Raw genomic sequence first — 21,022 nt, forward strand, 5'->3', positions numbered from 1 at the left:
CTACTGCACGGATTTTGGTGAAATCTTCACCACATATAGATATTAGGCCATGGAAGACTCCATTAAATTTTGGAGGTGATCTGGACCAAGTTTCACTTTATATAGGCTTTGAAGGAATATGTCACAACCACTTCATGGATTCTCACCAAATTTGCACCACAAACAGATATTAGGGCATGGAAGCCTCCACTGAATTTTGAAGGTGATCTGGATCTGGATTGGCAGACGTCAGAAATCTCTGATTGCTCTTGTTTTTAATGCAATTACTCATAGAAAGCTCTTACAGTGTCAATAGTGGTTGTTGAAACATTTGATACCGCAGGACGGATTGCCTCTGCTGCAAAAATGTATTTCTTTCCACAAGAGGATCTGACACAAAAACCTGTACGCTGATGACATACGCATTTTATTTCAAAATGTTTCCACACCTGCAGATGTTTAGCTGCAACACAGATATGACAGAAGAGTGCTTCCTGGTAAAGACAATACATTACCAATATAATCATTTTATATTTCAAAAATATACAGCATCTACACTCACAGAAATATTTAACCCTAACTTTAAGATTTATGTAATTTTATTACATGACAAATTCCCATTTACTTTTTTTTAAAGATAATTTTAATACAAACCTACCAAATAAAACTTACATGATGCATATTCATTACTGTAATAAATCCTATTCATTTGAAATGCATAATCCTCAGCTTTATGTATTTAGAATTAATAAAATATTTGCTTGCTATTTGCTTATTACTTGCATAATAATTATGTTACCTATGCCATTTATCTTGTATAGGTAACATAATTACTATGCAATTCAAACAATAAACTTTATGTATTTTAAATAAATACTGTCGTTATTATTGATTTAGAGTAATTATATTTTATTAATACTAAATACATAAAGCTGAGGATTATGCATTTGAAAATGCAAATGAATAGGATTTATTACAGTAATGAATATGCATCATGTAAGGTTTATTTGGTAGGTTTGTATTAAAATTATCTAAAAAAGTAAATGGGAATTTGTCATGTAATAAAATTACATAAATCTTAAAAGTTAGGGTTAAATATTTCTGTTGACAAAATGTGTTTTGGCTACATTTTTCCCTTGTTTTCACTCAAGGTTGCCACAGCAGATCCAGTTTAGATCTGCAAGTTGATTTGACACAAATTCTACACTGGATGCCCTTCCCGATGCACCCCCACATTACATGGGGTTTAGTTTCCACACTGAAACTAAGCACACTAACCTCACCTCTGCCAGTTATGGATTATTAAAAATACTTAAATTTGTCATACAGTGAGACAAAAGAAATTTTGTTTAGAAAAAAAGATGGATCAAGATGCATCGATGGTTCTTTTATAATGAACACATTCATGAACTAATGATCCAATATTGAAAACAAGGGGAACAGCTGAAAACCATTACTTTTTATGAATAAAGAGAGTAAAATGCAATCAAAATATTGAATTAATGTTTGCTTGTAAATGTTGTCTTTTAGAAAAAACATACATATGCAAGTAAAATTCACTTAAGAATTCTCCTTGTAAAATTTACTTTGAATTTCTGAGTGAAAAACCTTTCCTAGTTTTTTTCTAGTAAATATTACTCCAATTTTTTTTTTTTTTTTAAGTGTAGTTTACACAGAATAAAGTATTTAAAATGTTATTTTCAGCCCCGGTGGCTTTTTCCATTCACAAAACTGTATTTTATTTCTGTTCTTTGTAGTATTTTCTGTCTTCATGGCACTTTGTTGTCTGCTGGCAAATTACTTTGTGATGTCACAAAGGTGCTGCATAAATGCAGTAGATTTTATCTTTATTACTTAAAACTAAAACGTCTCTTGCTTTCAAATTCAGTACTTTGGATAAAGGCAACAAAGTTTCACTTCAACATCAGCTGCCCCCATGTTTTTCATGCCTTTGTGGTTCCTGTTTTGTTTGCACACTTCAGGAATCGATAACGATGATAGAGGAGGAAACTCGGAGGCTCATGATGACTCAGGGGCTGGTGATGACCTGTTTGATCCAACTGGTGAGTCTAGTGATCCGAGTGTAGACGCCGTAGTAGTTTGGAAGCCCACAGCCTTTACCCCAGCTGACCACCCCAGTGAGGAACCAGCGACCTGACAGTTCCTGACAAACTAAAGGGCCACCAGAGTCACCCTAAAACAGAAAGACAGTTTTGATTGGACATTTTAGAACAAAAATTGAAACATAATTACCAAGCTAGATTCATTTCAGTTTCTCATCTATGACATCACAAAGCACTTGACTTTCTGATTCTAATATGAGGTCTATTAGAAAAGTATCCGTCATTTTTTTAAAAAACCATATGGATTTGAATCACGTGTGATTGTGTCAGACAAGCTTGAACCCTCGTGCGCATGTGTGGAAAGCCGAGCGGAGGTTTTGCGCGTCACGATGGATTCGTTACTGTAGCGAGAAAAAAAAACACCTCCGTTTGTCTCACAGCACGGCTTTGAGATGGCGTTCAGACAGCTGTTGGTGGTTTTTCCATCGAGTGATTATCCAAGAAATTGTGGATGTGCCTGGACATGCCAGAACATGTCCCGTGAGGCTTCATCACGGCGTTGCTGTGCGCCATGCAGCACCGCTGCGACGCGCAAAGCCTCCGCTCCTCTTTCCATGACAAAAACTCCTGTAATAGTGGAATGTGCCGTTCATTTCCAAACTGGATGCTGTGTTTTATCCGGGATGTCGTCTGACTAGCACAGGAATTGTGAAAAGCACTTTTTCGGCACATTGAGACAGACGTGCGGAGGAATTCCGCGTGTCGCGGTGGTGCCGCATGGCGCAAAGCAACGGCGTGATGAAGCCTCACGGGACATGTTCTGGCATGTCCAGGCACATCCACAATTTCTCGGATAATCACTCGATGGAAAAACCACCGACAGCTGTCTGAACGCCATCTCAAAGCCGTCCTGTGAGACCAAAACGGAGGTGTTCCTTTGTCTCGCTCCATCAGCAAATCGGTCGTGACGCGCGAAGCCTCCGCTCAGCTTTCCATGACAAAATCTCTTGTTACAAGTGAAATCTGCCGGAAAATCGTTGATGTCCAGCTCTTGTGATAACCAGAGAAAGTGCATACGACGGTCCCGGCTCCACAGAGCCATCCCTTTAGAAATGATCCGGTGGTTTGTGGCTCTTGATGGCGGCACGGAGCGCGGCGCGCCGAGCGTCCTTAAAGCCGTCCTTAAAGCTGTAGTAACAGTCCTTATTCTCTGTGAAGCCCGTAAAATTTTCACCGAAAGCAAGATAAATTTTCAAATGGTTTCCAGCTGCCAGTCTCTAACAGTTTCTGAAAAAATTCTGATGGAAAAAAAGCCCAAATCATTCCGCCATTTCCTGACAATGAAAATCCGCCGAGGGGGTGGACCACTCCTCACTCAAAGCCTGCTCATCGGCGAATGATGCAACCGACAGGCGTGGAAAAACTCACACATGTGCACGAGGGTTCAAGCTTGTCTGATGCAATCACACATGATTCAAATCCATATGGTTTTTGAAAAAAATAATAAGGTCGGATACTTTTCTAATAGACCTCGTAGTTTGGCTACCAAACAAGGAAAAACTTGAAGGATCAACCCTGTTTGTCTCTGTCTGTGTACAAAATGCCTTGAAAGAGAGGACACACATTTAGGACCTGAACCCAGAGGTTAGGTCAGCAGAACCACTTGCAACATGATGGAATGTCATCTACGACGTTACGGCCACGTGGCACACTTCTCTGAACGTGATCCAGTACTCGGGCAGCAGTCCTGAGGACCCCAACAACTGGAGAAAGCCAAGCGGACGCCCACATGTCGCTTGACGGTGACAGACAGATGGCTGCTTTCAGGTGGTGTCGACGGACTGGATGGCTGCCCGGATGTCAAGCAATCAGAACCGAGGTGTGTGCGGCCTGGACAAATCTTAATGTTTATATAGTTTGTGCTGTATTATAATTTTGTGTGTGTGTGTCTACCTGACATGCATCTTTCTTTCCACTGCGGTAGCCAGCACAAAGCATTCTGGGTGTGACCACACGGCCGTAGGAGCGAATACAATCCTCCTCACTGACAAGCAGCACATCTACTTTCTGCAGTACGTTACTGACGCTGCCTGCAAGAGGTCAGATAGTTAAGGTCAGTCAGTTTAACAGGTGAGTGTTCAAGTTTGGGCTTGACAGTGTAGGTTAAGCCCCTTTCACACCGGGCCAATGTAGAGTTGTGTAATGCAGCGTGCCGACTACGTCGAGTTTATGCAGCCCTACGTGGCAATACGCTGAGGGATACAAAGGGGTCCGCGAAATGGACGCAAAAAATTAAATGTTTAATTTTTTCCACAGCCTTTCAGTGTTGAGCACGGACACAGTGTTCCACGCACGTCTACACAACACTCCACTACTGTACACCAAGCCTTCGCAATTATACACAAACCTACTCCAAGGCGAAAAATCATTTTCAGTTTTTTATCGGTACAAACTTGCATTGCTAGATTTTATTCATCCTGCTGGACTATTGCTGGCAGTGAAGCTTCAAAACCACAATAGCCAGCTGCAGCGCCGCCTTCACCTTGTTAAGTTCTCTCATGATTCATGAAGCAATGAATCTGTCCTTTTTTGATCTTTCGCATTCTACATGTAGATTCATACATACACACTTACATTCATGTAATTTGTGCCTTCACATGGTATTTCTATGATCTCTGCTGCCAGCCTGATCACCTCCTCCATCATGTACAGTCTGTCTGTCTCATTCTCTTTTGCCCGTTATCATCTTCATTGACGCGTTTCACTTTCATGGTTATGACTGACCTTTCACCCCAATGATTAAACTTCAATTCCAGAACTCACCTACATACCGTATGTGTGCGATGTTTGGCAAACATTGAAGTGAAACTTAGAATTTCTGACTTTGACCTTATGCCAAAACAAACCCTTTAAGAGTGATTCTGGGCTCGACTGCCATCCACACATAAAGTCAGGAGGAAATCTGCCAACGGACTTGGGAGGAGTTGAAACAAAAACACACAAACATTGCTCAAACTATGGTGTGACACACATCTTTTAAGACATCATATGGAATCACTCTTTGCAAAAGTGTTGATTTCATGTTCACAAAATACACTGATGTGGAGAAAAAGCTTCTTGTGCATTCTTAGCAACAATAAAGCAAATTTCTGACTAAACACTGATGCTTGTTGTTGTAAAAGTTGACCTTCAGATCAAAATAAGCCCATAAAAATTCATTTGCAATGGATCATGTTTCTAAAACTTTATGGATTAGTGTCTAAAGCTCCCTTTACTCCTAAAAGCCTGAGAACAAACTGAATCCGTTTTTTCTTCCATGGTAACACTTTGGTACAATTTTAAGTTTTGTTCTTGAATTATTCCCCAAATCTTTTGGAGCATTTATATAATTATCTTCGGGATTTATACTTTGTTGGAATTTAGCTGGAATATATTGTGGAATGGAAATCCAAAGAATGCTTAGCACACAGCAACATTTAAATCAAAATTGCGAGGATGTTGATGAAATTTGGTGAGGTGACGGATAATGTCCTGAAGGAGGGATTATATTTTGAATTTGATCTTGAACATATTTTGGATCCAGCAACTAATATGTGGCCTTGGCAGAGGTATAAACACTGATGGCAGATGTTTCCACACATATAAAATAAATCAACTTTCCTTCTAAATTTTAAAGATAGATTGATAGATTTGAGTAAAAAGGGGACTGGTATCCTTACCCCCTTCATGAAGTGCTCCCCAGCCTGTAACCCAGCAGAGTTGTCCCGCCTTCAGCTGGTGGGTGGGCGGGGGCAAGCAGGCAGGACTGGCATGGGCAGGAGGTCGGTCCAGCTTCAGCAGGGCCAGGTCGTAGTCGTGGGTCTCGTTGTCATAGTATTGGTGGAGGAGGATCTGCTGGACCCGTGCCACCTCCTCTGTGGGACTGCTGTGGTCCAGCAGGAGTTTACCCAGGTAGACCGTCCACACCGAGGGGGAGTACAGGCTGAGGACGACCAGATGAGTGACAAACAGTGAAAGAATTTGAAAATGAGATAGAAAAGTCAGTAAGTGAGATTAATTTCTTGCCTCCAGCACAGAATTATCAACGTACATGACAATGGCTTTCCATTAGCTGCTGCCAGCAAAAACCTGGTGTTTCTCCTTCCAAAATATACCTTTACTTTCAAAACTTCAACTCTATTTTGGTACAAACTGCTCCTCCTCGCCCACTTAAATTTGAAGACTCGGTCACACAAGCTTTTCACCACATTAAAGGAAATGATGGTTAATCTTCTATGATGTTGCAGCCAACTTTGGCCCCAGTCCTGCCAGGCGAAGGTGCTTTGAAAGACCTAAAAATCCATTTACAAAAAGAATAAAACCCTCTGGCTTTGACTCAGACAGTTGCAGCTAAATGCTGAAAAAGCAAAAGGCAGCAGAACACCTACTCTAATCTTGACCCTAGTGTATTAAAAACCATAGGCAGATATCAAATCTATCATTTTGTTCTAAAATTTTGGAAAAAGTCGTTTCACAGCAGCTCGTGGACCACCTTACTGAGAATAATCTCTGAGCCACTGCAGTCTGCATTTAGAACATATCATTCCACAGTGACAGCTCTCACTAAAGTGGCACACAATCTTCTGCTCAGTGGATCATCATCTTCTACTCGATAGGCTGGAGAATCATTTTGGGATTACTGGGAATTCCCTTGCATAGTTGACATCATACCTAACCAGTCATTCTCACTGTGTTTTGTACAATAACACTACCTCTAACCTCAGTGACATGAAATACAGGGTTCCACAGGGGTCCATCTTAGGCCCCCTGCTTTTCTCCATTTATATAGCACCCCTTGGGCACTTATTGCGGTGTTTTGGATTACCTTTCATTGCTATGCTGATGATACTCAGTTATACATGCCAATAACTACTGCTAATGTCATACACTTAAAGTCCTTAGGGGGATTGCCTTGTGTCAGTGAAAAGTTGGACGCCCAGCAATTTCTTACTTTTAAACTCTGACAAGACTGAAATGATGGTTCTTGGTCCAGCGAGACATCGGCATCACTTTAATCAGCTAATGCCTAACCTAGGCTCATGTATCATACATCACACTGACAAATTAAGGAACCTTGGGATGATTTTTCATCCCACGTTGTCCTTTGACCTCCACATTAGAGATATTTTGAGGACTGCTTTCTTCCACCTGTGAAATATAGTGAAGATTCGTCCCATCCTGTCTATGGCTGTTGCTGAGACCCTGATTCATGTGTTTGTCTCTTCTAGATCGGGCTGCTGCAATGTTCTATTTTCTGGTTTACCACAGTCCAACATTAGGGCTCTCCAGCTGGTTCAAAATGCTGCTGCCAGACTTTTGACACAAAGCAGAAGGTTTGACCACATTACACTCATTTTGGTGTCTCTTCACTGGCTTCCTGTCCCAGTGAGATCAGATTTTAAGGTTCTGCTATTAACCTATAAAACTATTCACGGACTAGCACCTTCCATCTTAGCTGACCCACTTAAACCCTACGTACCTGCCCGGGCTTTGTATTCTCAGGATGCAGGACTACTTTGTGTCTTTGGGGTGAATTAAAAGTCTGTGGGTCACAGAGCTTTCTCTTATTGTGCCCCTGTTCTGTGGAATGATCTCCCTGCATCAATAAAACAGTCAGATTCTGTAGAGACTTTCAAATCCAGAGTTAAGATGCACTTATTTTCCCTTTCATATGGCTAGCATACTAACATAATATGCTACTTTGCTTTTTACTCTTTTAAATTCATTTTATTAGGAAACTGAGCGGACCGCGGCTTCAACTTTACCTAAAGTCTGGGTCTTTTAGTGAAGATTAGGGGCTAGTGGCCGGTGATCACTTCAGTATTTTTTTTTCTGTTTTTCTTGTTGCTTAATGCTGAATAATTATACTGTATTTGTTGTCTTTTTGATGCCTGATTCTGTTTTTTCTCACCGTTTGAGGTGCAGCTCCATCCAGAGATGGGAGTGGTGTCTGTTTCTGCAACCCTCCTGTCCAGTGCACCGGCAAAATTTCCTGTATATTAGTTGTGTAAATTGTTTTGTCAATTGTGTCTGTAACATGGTCCAAGCAGAGGGTCACCCCTTTGAGTCCGGTCTGCTTGAGGTTTCTTCCTCAAATCATCACAGGGAGTTTTTCCTTACTGCTGTCACCTGTGTTCTTGCTCTGGGGGTTGGTAAGGTTAGACCTTACTTGTGTGAAGCACACTGAGGCAACTTTGTTGTGATTTGGTGCTATATAAATTAAATAAATTAAAATAATTAATTTTGTAGAGACACTCAAGTCCAGACTTAAGACGCATTTATTGTCCCTTTTGTATGGCTAGCATACTGGTATAGTATGGTACTATGCTTCCTATCCTTTAAAATTCATTTTATTAGTAATGGAACAGGTCTCTGCCTCAACTTAATCTAAATTCTGGATCTGTTAGTGAAGCTTAGGGTCAGTAGCTGGTGTTCACCTTAGTATTTTCTCTGCTTTCCTGATGATTTAATGCTATGAATTATACCATATGTGTGGTTTTCCGGCCGACTGATTCTGCTTTTTTTTTCTCTCTGTCCGAGGTGCAGTGGGTATTGCATGGGATTGGCGTCTGCAGACAGTGGGATGCTGGACTGACTGCGAGATGTCATGCCTGAAGCTCATGCAGCAGATGTTGTTTTGATTACCTGTTTTCTGTTTCTTCAGCTTTGTAAAAACCTTGTAACTGTTAGCATGGCCTAAGGTCACCCCTTTGAGTCTGGTCTGCTTGAGGTTTCTTCCTCCGTATCATCTGAGGGAGTTTTTCCTTACCGCTGTGGCCTATGTGCTTGCTCTAGGGGTTGGTAAGGTTAGACCTTACTTATGTGAAGCACCTTGATGGTAAATTTTGCAGAGTAAAATATACTCTGTCGGGATAACATTTGGTCCCAGTCTAAATAGAGTAAAATACACTCTATTATAGAGTGAAATCACCTCTGCCGTCTTGTCAAATCAAGTTTTTCTACTCGAATAAGAGTCATTCACAGCATGATGGAATTGATTTGACACTGTGATAGAGTATATTTAACTCCATTTGGACTGGGACCAAATGTTATCCTGGCAGAGTATATTTTACTGCAAAATTTACTGTGTTGAAGCACCTTTGTTGTGGTTTAGTGCTTTATAAAATGCAATGAATTGAAACTGAACACTAGGGATGGGTATTGATAAGATTTTATTGATATCGACGCCATTATCGATTCTGCTTATTGATCCAATTCCTTATCGATTCCCTTATCAATACATCCTGTGAATTTTGTACTAAAAGTAGGCTTTACAGGTTTTCTATGTATTTCATTGAGTCTTAAAGTAAATAAATATGAAATTGGTCACTGTATCCTTGATCTCTGGACATAAATAAAAATAAACAAAATGGTGTTTCGCTTTGAAGTTATTAATTCCGACTGGACTCTATCGTTCTAACTTGACTCGGCAGAGAGCCGCGCAGTGTTTGGAGCTGTGTGAACAGAACGGAGGACGATTCTCGTTTCTTTCTCGCAACAAGACAGGAGTCCCAGTTAGTAACTTTAATCCGCACAAAAGTGAATCACGACACTCAAACAAGACACAGAGAAGCTACTGAAATGATTTTGCTCAAATGTCTTGGACTTTCTGCATTTTGAAACGCTTCAACACACCACTTCCTGTTCTGACTTTGTGCACGTACCGGTTGTCATAGAAACAGTGGGAGGCAGTCACCACCCACTGACTGGAGATCAATGTCCCCCCACAGATATGGGCACCCCGAACCTGCAGGCTGGCCTGCCATGGCCACTCCCCCTCTGAGGCATCAGTCCCGCCCACTATACGGTTGGAGACGTGGCTCAACCCACAATCTAAAACAGACACAGAATGATATACAAAGATAAAACCCTATTTATTTAACCTCTTCAGAAGTAATTACCATACAGGCACTGAGTCCATTGGTGCTGGTGTTTACACCTCAGACTCCGTAGAGTGAAGAGGATCAGAGTCGCTGCACAGGACACCAGTCACAGGTTACTTCTCCAGCTAATGCCGGTGTCCCTGTACAGCTGGGTGGACTGGAAGGAACCCAAGTCTACTGTACATGTTAGAGTGTGTGTGTGTGTGTGTGTGTGTGTGTGTGTGTGTGTGTGTGCCATCTCACCACATTGTGCCTCGTCTGAGGCATCGGGGCACTCAAGGATAAAGTCACACTCCGGGTTTGGTTTCTTCAGGCAGGTTCCATCGGTGCACATGTAGGTCACATCTGTGCACTGCACAGCTGGAGACACACACACACAGGTGTTTTTTAACAAAAACTTAAACAAAATCTTTCCTGCACAGTCAAAGATGTCTGGTGAAGATGCAATGTGGTTTGGGAACAATTTATACCACAAGGGTACATTAATTAACATTAGTTAATGTGGTAATAATCATGAAGTAACAAACAAAAACACTATAACACTTGCTGATACCTGAAACAGTGTTGGGATGCCATGCATCCTGAACAGGTTTGTTATTTGCGTTCCTTTTGAAGTTGCGTAATTGTGAGAGTTTTTAATGGATTTAACATTTCTAATGGTTATTTTAATACATTTGTTATTTTAATATTGGTGCCATGAAAAACCAAGAAAGGTGTGCTTGCGACACAGTCTCACTCCCAACCCATCACATAGTGATACGAGGAAATTTCCACCCGCCACCCTTCATAAAAGAGACCATGTATGGAAAATGCGCCTGTTGTCACGGCTAAACAAAAGCTGGTCGCATCGACCTTTTAATCAAACCCTTGGCTAATCTACCTTTAAATTACAGTATTATTATTTAAATCCCTTCCCAAAATGACATCATCAGAAAGTAAGTCAGCTTTGTTTAGCCCGGAGACTATTTTATGTATTCTTCAAGTTTTATTCTTGATTATAGGATCATAAAATGCTGCACTTTGGAAGTTATAAGCATGTCAGTGGAAACCTTACTTTTTTACTGAAGAAAATGGGCCATTTTTGTTGAGAAATAGTAATTGAAAAATGCAGCAAATTAAATTTACAGCCCCACTACAGGTAGTTCTGATTTCAAGTGGTTCTTCTTAGAAAAATGGGGGATGAATTATTTCAAGAACATTGTTAAAAAGGATTGATAAGAAACAGACGGTGTATGTGTGTGTAGCGGCTGCACACGCGAACTCACAAGCTCCAGCATGGGAGTCGGGCTCTCTAACCAGAAGGCTAAAACCCAGGGCTCTGGCCTTGTGACCAGAGAATCCTTTTGAGCTGTTGGGAGTGAGGTTTACTAACTACATCTGCACAGCAACACCTGCTGGCCTCCGTTACATGTGTGTGTGTTACCATGGGTACAGTTCATCTCGTCTGAGCCTTCAGGACAGTCTGGGTGTTGGTTGCACACTTTGTAGAAGTCCAAGCACTGACTGTCCTCTGGGCACTGGTACTGTGCCATGCACACTGAAACCCAAAACATACTGCATCAGCACAGTATTTAAACACTGTAATATACTGGACATGAGCTTTGGATCTATTAATTATTGAAGAAAGTGGAAATTAATAAGCATGTTTAAGCATATTTGTTGCAGCATCAGGACATGGCTTGAGTTTGGCGTCTGGGCTCTGACCTCATCACCCCCTACAGATGATTACTTGTGAAATTGGGGAGTGATGTTTGGATACACATATTTCACACAACCACAGCCTCCAGCTGAATGCTGAGGTGGAGGCGGGACTGAGTAGCAGCAGTAACATGGATCCAGCTGTGGTCAAGTTGGACAAGCAGTGGGGAAGCTGGGAAATTTGAGCCTTAATTTGCCTGCCCAATTTGAAGGGAGCATTTGGTGGATTATGGAAAGAGTATATTTTAGTACATAGCGCTGAGCTGCTCAGTGTTGCCGACCTGAACAAGCTCACAGGCTTGCTCCCTTTATCAACTGCTTCTATTTTTTACAAAACTGGCAAAATGAGAGTGTAGTTCTGAGCCTGAGAAGTAGGTCATTATGACATCACATTCTTCAGTTTGTCTACATGGATTGAGCCTAGTACACAGGGAATAACCCTGTTGTGTCAGATGATTTGTGGACGTTAATGCTGGATTTTACAGTCGCAAATTGAGTTTTAGCTAACGGAGCCGGTGAAACTGATATTTACGATCGAAAATCCAGCATTAACATCCGCAAATCAGACACAAGGGGGTTATTCCCATTCTAATCCAATTCCATCGTTTGCACAGTTTATTTTTCTGTAACGTAGCAACAGCGTCTTCATGCCAAACTGGAAATTCTGTAATTAGACCCACAGATTTCTCCATCTCATCAATTGCATCCACATCAATACTTCAGTACTCAATAATCAATACTTTTGTATGATAGATTAAATTCACCTATTTCGGCATCGTCGTCGCAGCACGATTTTCTCTCGCTCTTAGCTGACTGTGCTATTATTGACATCTGTGTAGTAAAGTGGTGAGGGCGAGGAGAAATACATCAAATTTGAAATGGTCGAATATTTTGCCACCATCAATGTGACATTTTATGGTCTGAAATCTCACTCGATTAACCAATCAGATTGTTGTGTGGGCCGCTGAAGAGGAGGTACTGCTGGCCCACCACCAGAGGGCGCCCTGCCTGAAGTGCGGGCTTCAGGCACGAGAGGGCGCAGTCGCCTCACAGGAGCAGCCAGGGTGACAGCTGTCACGCATCACCTGCAACAGCTGTTACCAATCATCTGATCAGCAGGGGAATATCAGCAGGACGACGTCTCCACCTCTTTGCCGAGATATCGTTCTACCTGGAAGGTAACGTACTCAGCTAACTGTGTAACAGTAAACCTTCTTGTGACTTTGTGCGTTGAAACAGACTTCTTTTCCAACGAGAGGTGGAGGTAGTTTTCCTGCCGTGCAGATTGCTGGATGCAAACGCGCCCTCGTTTAATTGTCTCTTTGTTCCTCGCCAGCAGTACCAGGTCCGACACGCGGAGGCAGTGGCCACCTGGGAATTCGGGACTTGGCGGCTCCAGTATTCCCAGGGTCTGGTGGCGGAGGAAATCGTGTGGTTCCGGTTCTACTTTGGATGGACGTCTCCTATCTTCGAGCCTGCCCACACGACACCTTTTGTGATTTGGCTTTTTGTCCATTATTGTAATCTGTTGTATTTGTTGTGCCCATTCACAACAGTAAAGTGTTGTTATTTGACTTCCTCCATTGTCCGTTCATTTGCGCCCCCTGTTGTGGGTCCGTGTACCGACACTTTCCCAACAGGATATCTCGGCCAATGTCATGGACCCCGAGGGGCGTCAACCGGCTGTTGAACGGCCAATGGAAGAGCAGGGCGCACAGGCGTCTGCAGGAGGAATGATCGGTGAGTTGCAGCGAATCCTCACCGCTTTTACGGCTCGGCTGGATCTGATGACCGAGCAGAACGTCCTCCTTAACCGCAGGGTGGAGGCTCTCGCCGCGCAGGTGGAAGCGCGCCCTCAGGGCGCTGCTGCGGCTCCCCCTCCTGTCGATCCTGTGCGCAACAGTGATGTTCCACAGGTCGTTCAACGACCCCTCCCACCTTCCCCTGAAGCATACATAAGCCCTCCAGAGCCGTACGGGGGTTGTGTGGAGACATGCGCGGACTTTCTTATGCAGTGTTCGCTCGTCTTCGCACAACGTCCCGTCATGTACGCGACTGACGCTAGTAAGATAGCTTATGTGATTAATCTGCTTCGCGGCGAGGCACGCGCTTGGGCTACAGCGCTCTGGGAGCAAAATTCGCGGCTCCTTCTGATATATGATGGGTTTGTGAGGGAGCTCAGAACAGTGTTCGATCACCCAAATAGAGGAGAGACCGCTTCAACCGTGCTGCTGTCAATGAGACAGGGGCGCCGGAGCGCAGCTGCTTATTCAGTCGACTTCCGCATCGCGGCTGCGAGGTCCGGCTGGAATAGCACTGCCCTCCGCGCCGCCTTCGTAAACGGACTGTCGTTAGTCCTAAAGGAGCACCTGGTGGCCAAGGACGAACCGCGGGATTTAGACGGGCTTATCGATCTCGTTATACGATTAGACAATCGGTTAGAAGAACGCCGTCGGGAACGAAACGAAGGGCGTGGCCGGGCACGCGCCGTCCCTCTCCCTTCCGGTTCCGACCGCGTTCCACCCTCCCCACGCTCCACGGCCCCTACGCTCCGTGTGGTTACAGCTCCCCCTGCTGACGAAGCTATGGACACGAGCAGGGCCACATTTAGGGCACCAGAGAGACAGAGGAGGCTGGCCCGCGGAGCGTGTTTTGTTTGTGGCTCGATAGAGCATCAGGTAAGAGACTGCCCCGAGCGGTTAAAACACCAACGCCCGCCCCTAGAAACTGGGCTAGGGGTGGGCCGAGACATTCACGTGGGACACACCCACATTGCCACACGACTCCCAGCTACAATCCTTTATGAGGATTTAACCCTGAAGGCCCCAGCACTGGTGGACACGGGCTCTGAAGGGAATCTGTTAGACAGCAGATGGGCCAGGGAGATAGGGCTCCCTCTGGTGGCGCTTACCTCGCCTGTGCAGGTGCGGGCACTAGATGGCTCCCTACTCCCTCCAATCACATATAAGACACCACCAGTAACTCTGGTGGTGTCAGGAAATCACCGGGAGGAGATAGAGTTTTTTGTGACTCCTGCTACCTCCCATGGATGTTGAAGCACAATCCCCGGATCGATTGGCCGTCCGGGGTAGTGGTTCAGTGGAGCGAGACCTGCCATCGGGTATGTTTAGGTTCCTCGGTTCCTCCCGGTTCCCAAGCTAAGGAGGAGGTCAGAGTCCCGCCCAATCTGGGGACGGTGCCGGTGGAGTACCAGGACCTTGTGGATGTGTTCAGTAAGGATCTGGCACTCACCCTCCCCCCCACCGTCCGTACGATTGCGCCATTGATTTGGTTCTAGGCGTTGAGTTCCCGTCCAGCAGGCTGTACAACCTCTCACGACCTGAGCGCGAATCAATGGAGACCTACATCCGGGACTCTTTAGCTGCCGGGTTGATCCGGAATTCCTCTTCCCCGATGGGTGCAGGTTTCTTTTTTGTGGGAAAAAAGGATGGCGGACTACGTCCATGTATCGATTACAGAGGGCTGAACGAAATCACGGTTCGCAACTGATACCCGTTGCCCCTGTTGGATTCAGTGTTCACACCCCTGCATGGAGCCCAAATATTCACGAAGCTAGATCTTAGAAATGCGTATCACCTGGTTCGGATCCGGAAGGGAGACAAGTGGAAGACGGCATTCAACACCCCGTTAGGTCACTTTGAGTACCTGGTCATGCCGTTCGGCCTCACAAACGCCCCCGCGACGTTCCAAGCATTGGTTAATGATGTCTTGCGGGATTTCCTGCACCGATTCGTCTTCGTATATCTAGATGATATACTCATCTTTTCTCCGGATCCTGAGACTCATGTCCGACATGTACGTCAGGTCCTGCAGCGGTTGTTGGAGAACCGGCTGTTTGTGAAGGGCGAGAAGTGTGAGTTTCACCGCACATCTTTGTCCTTCCTGGGGTTTATCATCTCCCCCAACTCTGTCGCTCCTGATCCGGCCAAGGTTGCGGCGGTGAGAGACTGGCCCCAACCCACTAGCCGTAGGAAGCTGCAACAGTTCCTCGGCTTTGCAAATTTCTACAGGAGGTTCATTAAGGGCTACAGTCAGGTAGTTAGCCCCCTGACAGCCCTGACCTCACCAAAAGTCCCCTTCACCTGGTCGGATCGTTGCGATGCCGCGTTCAAGGAGTTGAAACGGCGCTTCTCGTCTGCACCCGTTCTGGTGCAGCCCGATCCTAGTCGCCAGTTAGTGGTTGAAGTGGACGCCTCGGACTCAGGGATAGGAGCTGTGCTTTCCCAGAGCGGGAAGACCGATAAGGTCCTTCACCCGTGTGCCTATTTTTCCCGCAGGTTGACCCCGGCCGAACAGAACTATGACGTCGGCAATCGAGAACTCCTTGCGGTGAAAGAGGCTCTTGAAGAGTGGAGACATCTGTTGGAGGGAACGTCCGTGCCATTCACGGTTTTCACTGACCACCGGAACCTGGAGTATATCAGGACCGCCAAGCGGCTGAACCCCAGGCAAGCCCGCTGGTCACTGTTCTTCGGCCGTTTTGACTTCCGGATCACCTATCGTCCCGGGACCAAGAACCAGAAATCGGATGCCTTGTCCCGGGTACATGAAGATGAAGTCAAAGCGGAGTTGTCGGATCCACCGGAACCCATCATCCCGGAGTCCACTATCGTGGCCACCCTCACCTGGGACGTAGAGAGAACCGTCCGGGAGGCCCTGGCACGAAGCCCGGACCCCGGAACTGGGCCGAAGAACAAACTATACGTCCCACCAGAAGCTAGGGCTGCAGTCCTGGACTTCTGTCACGGCTCCAAGCTCTCCTGTCATCCAGGGGTGCGAAGAACCGTGGCAGTTGTCCGGCAGAGCTTCTGGTGGGCGTCCCTAGAGGCCGACGTCCGGGATTATATCCAGGCCTGCACCACCTGCGCCAGGGGCAAGGCTGACCATCGCAGGGCATCAGGCCTACTCCAGCCGCTGCCTGTGCCTCATCGCCCCTGGTCCCACATCGGCCTGGATTTTGTCACGGGCCTCCCGCCGTCCCAGGGCAACACCACCATCCTCACGATAGTGGACCGATTCTCCAAGGCGGCCCACTTCGTGGCCCTCCCGAAGCTCCCAACAGCCCAGGAGACAGCGGACCTCCTGGTCCACCACGTCGTCCGGCTGCATGGGATTCCAACAGACATCGTCTCCGATCGCGGTCCCCAGTTCTCCTCGCAAGTCTGGAGGAGCTTCTGCCGGGAACTGGGGGCCACGGTGAGTCTCTCGTCTGGGTACCACCCTCAGACCAACGGGCAAGCAGAACGGGTAAACCAGGAGGTGGAACAGGCCTTGCGCTGCGTGACTGCCGCGCACCCGGCGGCCTGGAGTACCCATTTGGCCTGGATCGAGTATGCCCATAACAGCCAGGTGTCTTCAGCCACCGGCCTCTCCCCTTTTGAGGTATGTCTGAGGTATCAGCCCCCGTTGTTTCCGGTGGTTGAGGGAGAGGTCGGTGTGCCCTCGGTCCAGGCCCACCTACGGAAGTGCCGTCGGGTGTGGCGTGCCGCCCGTTCTGCTTTGCTGAAGGCCCGGACGAGGGCAAAAGCCCATGCAGACCATCGGCGGGCCCCGGCCCCTGCGTATCGTCCGGGGCAGGAGGTGTGGTTATCCACAAAGGACATTCCCCTCCAAGTGGACTCCCCCAAGCTACAGGACCAGTACATCGGCCCATTCAAAATCCTTAAGGTCATCAGTCCAGCCGCAGTGAGGCTTCAGCTTCCGGCCTCACTGCGGATCCATCCTGTGTTTCATGTGTCCCGGGTTAAACCACATCACACCTCACCCCTCTGTACTCCGGGTCCGGCGCCGCCTCCTGCCCGGATCATCGATGGCGAGCCGGCTTGGACTGTACGCCGGCTTTTGGATGTCCGTAGGATGGGCCGGGGCTTCCAGTATTTGGTGGACTGGGAGGGGTACGGCCCCGAAGAACGCTCCTGGGTGAAGAGGAGCTTCATCCTGGACCCGGCCCTCCTGGCCGATTTCTGCCGCCGCCACCCGGACAAGCCTGGTCGGGCGCCAGGAGGCGCCCGTTGAGGGGGGGGGGTCCTGTTGTGTGGGCCGCTGAAGAGGAGGTACTGCTGGCCCACCACCAGAGGGCGACCTGCCTGAAGTGCGGGCTTCAGGCACGAGAGGGCGCAGTCGCCTCACAGGAGCAGCCAGGGTGACAGCTGTCACGCATCACCTGCAACAGCTGTTACCACTCATCTGATCAGCAGGGGAATATCAGCAGGACGACGTCTCCACCTCTTTGCCGAGATATCGTTATACCTGGAAGGTAACGTACTCAGCTAACTGTGTAACAGTAAACCTTCTTGTGACTTTGTGCGTTGAAACAGACTTCTTTTCCAACGAGAGGTGGAGGTAGTTTTCCTGCCGTGCGGATTGCTGGATGCAAACGCGCCCTCGTTTAATTGTCTCTTTGTTCCTCGCCAGCAGTACCAGGTCCGACACGCGGAGGCAGTGGCCACCTGGGAATTCGGGACTTGGCGGCTCCAGTATTCCCGGGGTCTGGTGGCGGAGGAAATCGTGTGGTTCCGGTTCTACTTTGGACGGACGTCTCCTATCTTCGAGCCTGCCCACACGACACCTTTTGTGATTTGGCTTTTTGTCCATTATTGTAATCTGTTGTATTTGTTGTGCCCATTCACAACAGTAAAGTGTTGTTATTTGACTTCCTCCATTGTCCGTTCATTTGCGCCCCCTGTTGTGGGTCCGTGTACCGACACTTTCCCAACACAGATTTGCGGAACAAATGTAATTGGATTAGAATCACAATTGGTGTGATGGTGTCAACTGGCCAGACAGCTAAAGTCGAACTGGTGCCATCTCCATAGATAAATATACTGTAATCTAGCAAAAGAAGAATACTTAAAATGTATAAACAGTATTTGAATAAATTTATACATATACATATATTTGAAAAAAGACTAGACTAAAATGTTTTTGCATGAAACAAAAACTGAAGTAATATCCACACTTTCAGAATGTTCAAAAATCAGCTTTTAAAATAACGTGTTGTTGTTTCCGTCCGTTGTTTCCGGTATCACCTGGATACCCCAGCTTGGAATAATGGAATAGGACTCCGGTTCGAGTTTGTGGGTTTCTTCTCTGAACTGGTGCCATGATTTACAGGGATGTACAGGGGCATTCGTATTGTGCCACTAGGTGTGAAATTCTTTGACTGGTGCAAGACGGACAAAAGTAAATGTATTTCCCAAAAATGTTTTCATCAATCAAAAACAAAAGCCAGAGGTTCAAAGACAATCAGATACCGTCGTAGTTCTGACCATAAACAATGCCAACTAGTGATCTGGCGGCGTTATTCCCATGACCCACCGGACAGCGTATGGGAAACCAAAGTCTTTCTTAAAGGAATTGACGGAAGGGCAAAGCCAAGAGTGGAGCCTGCGGCTTAGACTAAAATTAACAGACTTTTAGTCGACTAAAACGTGACTAAACAAAAATGGTTTGTGAATGACTCGATATGACAAAAACTAAAAATGACATTCGACAAAAGACTAACACTAAACAAAAAAATTAAATAAACAGGTGTAAAAATTAATACTAGTATGGGCCCAAAGATGAAGAAGACCGGTCCTGCCTTGGCCACGTAGCACCAATTACTCACTCAAATATGGTGGTGCAAGACTATTAAGAACTTTAAAAATAAATATTTAAATTATAAAATCAATTTAACAGTGGATGGGAAGCCAGTGCGGAGAGTAGAGGACAGGGGTAACGTGTTCACATCTGGGGGGTTAGTTAAAAGGCGGGCTGCAGCCTGTAATCATGGACTGAGAAACGCCAGTATAAAGTGCATTACAGCAGTCGAGTCCAGAGCTGATAAAAGGTCCGAATGGCTAAGAGAAGCTTTGACTTTTGTTAAAAGGTGCAATTAAAAAGAAAAAGATTTAACTACTGTGTCAATTTGTCTGTCAAATGTTACCTTAAGATTCTTAACAGTAGTTTCAAAATCAGAAGACACCATGCAAGACCAGGCTTTTCCCTATCCCCAAACACAATGCATTCACAGTTTTTTCTTCATTTAAGCGCAAGACCTTTGATAACCACTGTTTGATATCAGCAATGCAATTCATAACAGGTTGTTGGTCCCACAGGTAAATAAATCTGAACATCATCTGCATAGCAGTGGAAAGATCGATTATACTAAGCAATAACTGACCAAAGCAGTATGATGTATGCAAATGATGCATGCATGAATTGATTAAATTCTTACCACAGTTTCTTTCGTCCAGTCCATTGGGACAGTCCTTAACTCCATCACAGGCTGGGACGCACAAACCGTTCACAGTGCACAAAAACTGACCCGGACATGCTTTTACAAACACACATGCAACAATAACCTACTGTTATGCACCATAATATGTCTGATTATTATTGATAATTGGCTTTGTCTTGTGCACTCTGAACTTACGGTCTGATAGGTTGAAGACGCTGTAGTGCAGCTGCAGGCCCGGCCCTGTGTGCGATACCTCTGAGGTCATGACAACACTGATCGTGGTGGAGCTCAGGAAGAGGCGTTCCCTGTATGGCTGCAGGCCCCTGGTACCACAAAGTCTGACAAAATGATAAAGCAATCAAATGAAAGAAATAAAATGAATGTCTGCACCTGTAGGATGAATTAATGGATTGCAAGATGATTATCACAGCAGTAAAAAAAAAAAAAAAAAATCAGACATTTCCTTTTTTTCTCCCAGTTTAATAATGTATAGTTCCTACACCGAAATAATTTAGATTCAATTTGTGATTAGAAACTAACTGTTTGTTTGAATTCTGGGGAATTTGTGATCATGCTTCAATTTAAAATGTGAGTGTTATCGTTTTAACATCGTTCTAACAATGGATGTGAATGCAAAATGTGTGTAAAACAGATGTATTTTCAATTAAAAGGAACAGTAAGTCCCTTCAGATGCTCCCTTGTTTGCACTCGGGGTCTCCACAGTAAATCCAAGGCAGGTCTGCATGTTGAATTCCTGATGCAGCTCCACATTACGTGGAGAAATGTGGAGGGGTTGAACTGGGAATCTTCCACACCGAGACCAAGTGCACTAACCACTTGTCCAACACCCCTGTCTGATTGTCAAAAGAACAATTTGGAAAATATGTTTGGAAATGGGAGCAGGATTACATGAAGTGGCACTGCCCCCTGTCGGACAGTACTGTAATTTGATGATATAGACAGAAAAAATATACATTTTTTAATTCCCAATGTGCATACATATTTATATTGTTCAGTCAGATTTATTTTAATAAAAAGAAAGGCTGACCCTACTATTTGAAGTTCTATATGTAAAAAAATGAATAAACAGTAAGTACATATTATTAATATCAGTTTAA

The 21,022-nt window shown here is 45.4% G+C and overlaps 1 protein-coding gene across 1 annotated transcript in view; it reads right to left on the bottom strand.

Annotated features, from left to right (window-relative positions):
- Positions 1 to 1,106: 1,106 nt before the first annotated feature.
- The window catches only part of LOC117525777 (transmembrane protease serine 6), a 35,263-nt gene continuing 15,347 nt past the window's right edge, over positions 1,107 to 21,022 (bottom strand). The window contains exons 11-18 of the mRNA XM_034187718.1: positions 20,100 to 20,242; positions 19,902 to 20,000; positions 11,388 to 11,501; positions 10,208 to 10,324; positions 9,746 to 9,914; positions 5,762 to 6,024; positions 3,996 to 4,132; positions 1,107 to 2,173 (exon numbers count right to left, since the gene is read on the bottom strand). Coding sequence (XP_034043609.1) covers positions 2,009 to 2,173; positions 3,996 to 4,132; positions 5,762 to 6,024; positions 9,746 to 9,914; positions 10,208 to 10,324; positions 11,388 to 11,501; positions 19,902 to 20,000; positions 20,100 to 20,242 — 1,207 coding nt within the window. The 3' untranslated portion in view covers positions 1,107 to 2,008. The remainder of the gene's footprint in view (positions 2,174 to 3,995; positions 4,133 to 5,761; positions 6,025 to 9,745; positions 9,915 to 10,207; positions 10,325 to 11,387; positions 11,502 to 19,901; positions 20,001 to 20,099; positions 20,243 to 21,022) is intronic.

The sequence above is a fragment of the Thalassophryne amazonica genome, chromosome 15, assembly GCF_902500255.1.
Source record: "Thalassophryne amazonica chromosome 15, fThaAma1.1, whole genome shotgun sequence".
In the NCBI taxonomy this organism is placed as follows: Eukaryota; Metazoa; Chordata; class Actinopteri; order Batrachoidiformes; family Batrachoididae; genus Thalassophryne; species Thalassophryne amazonica.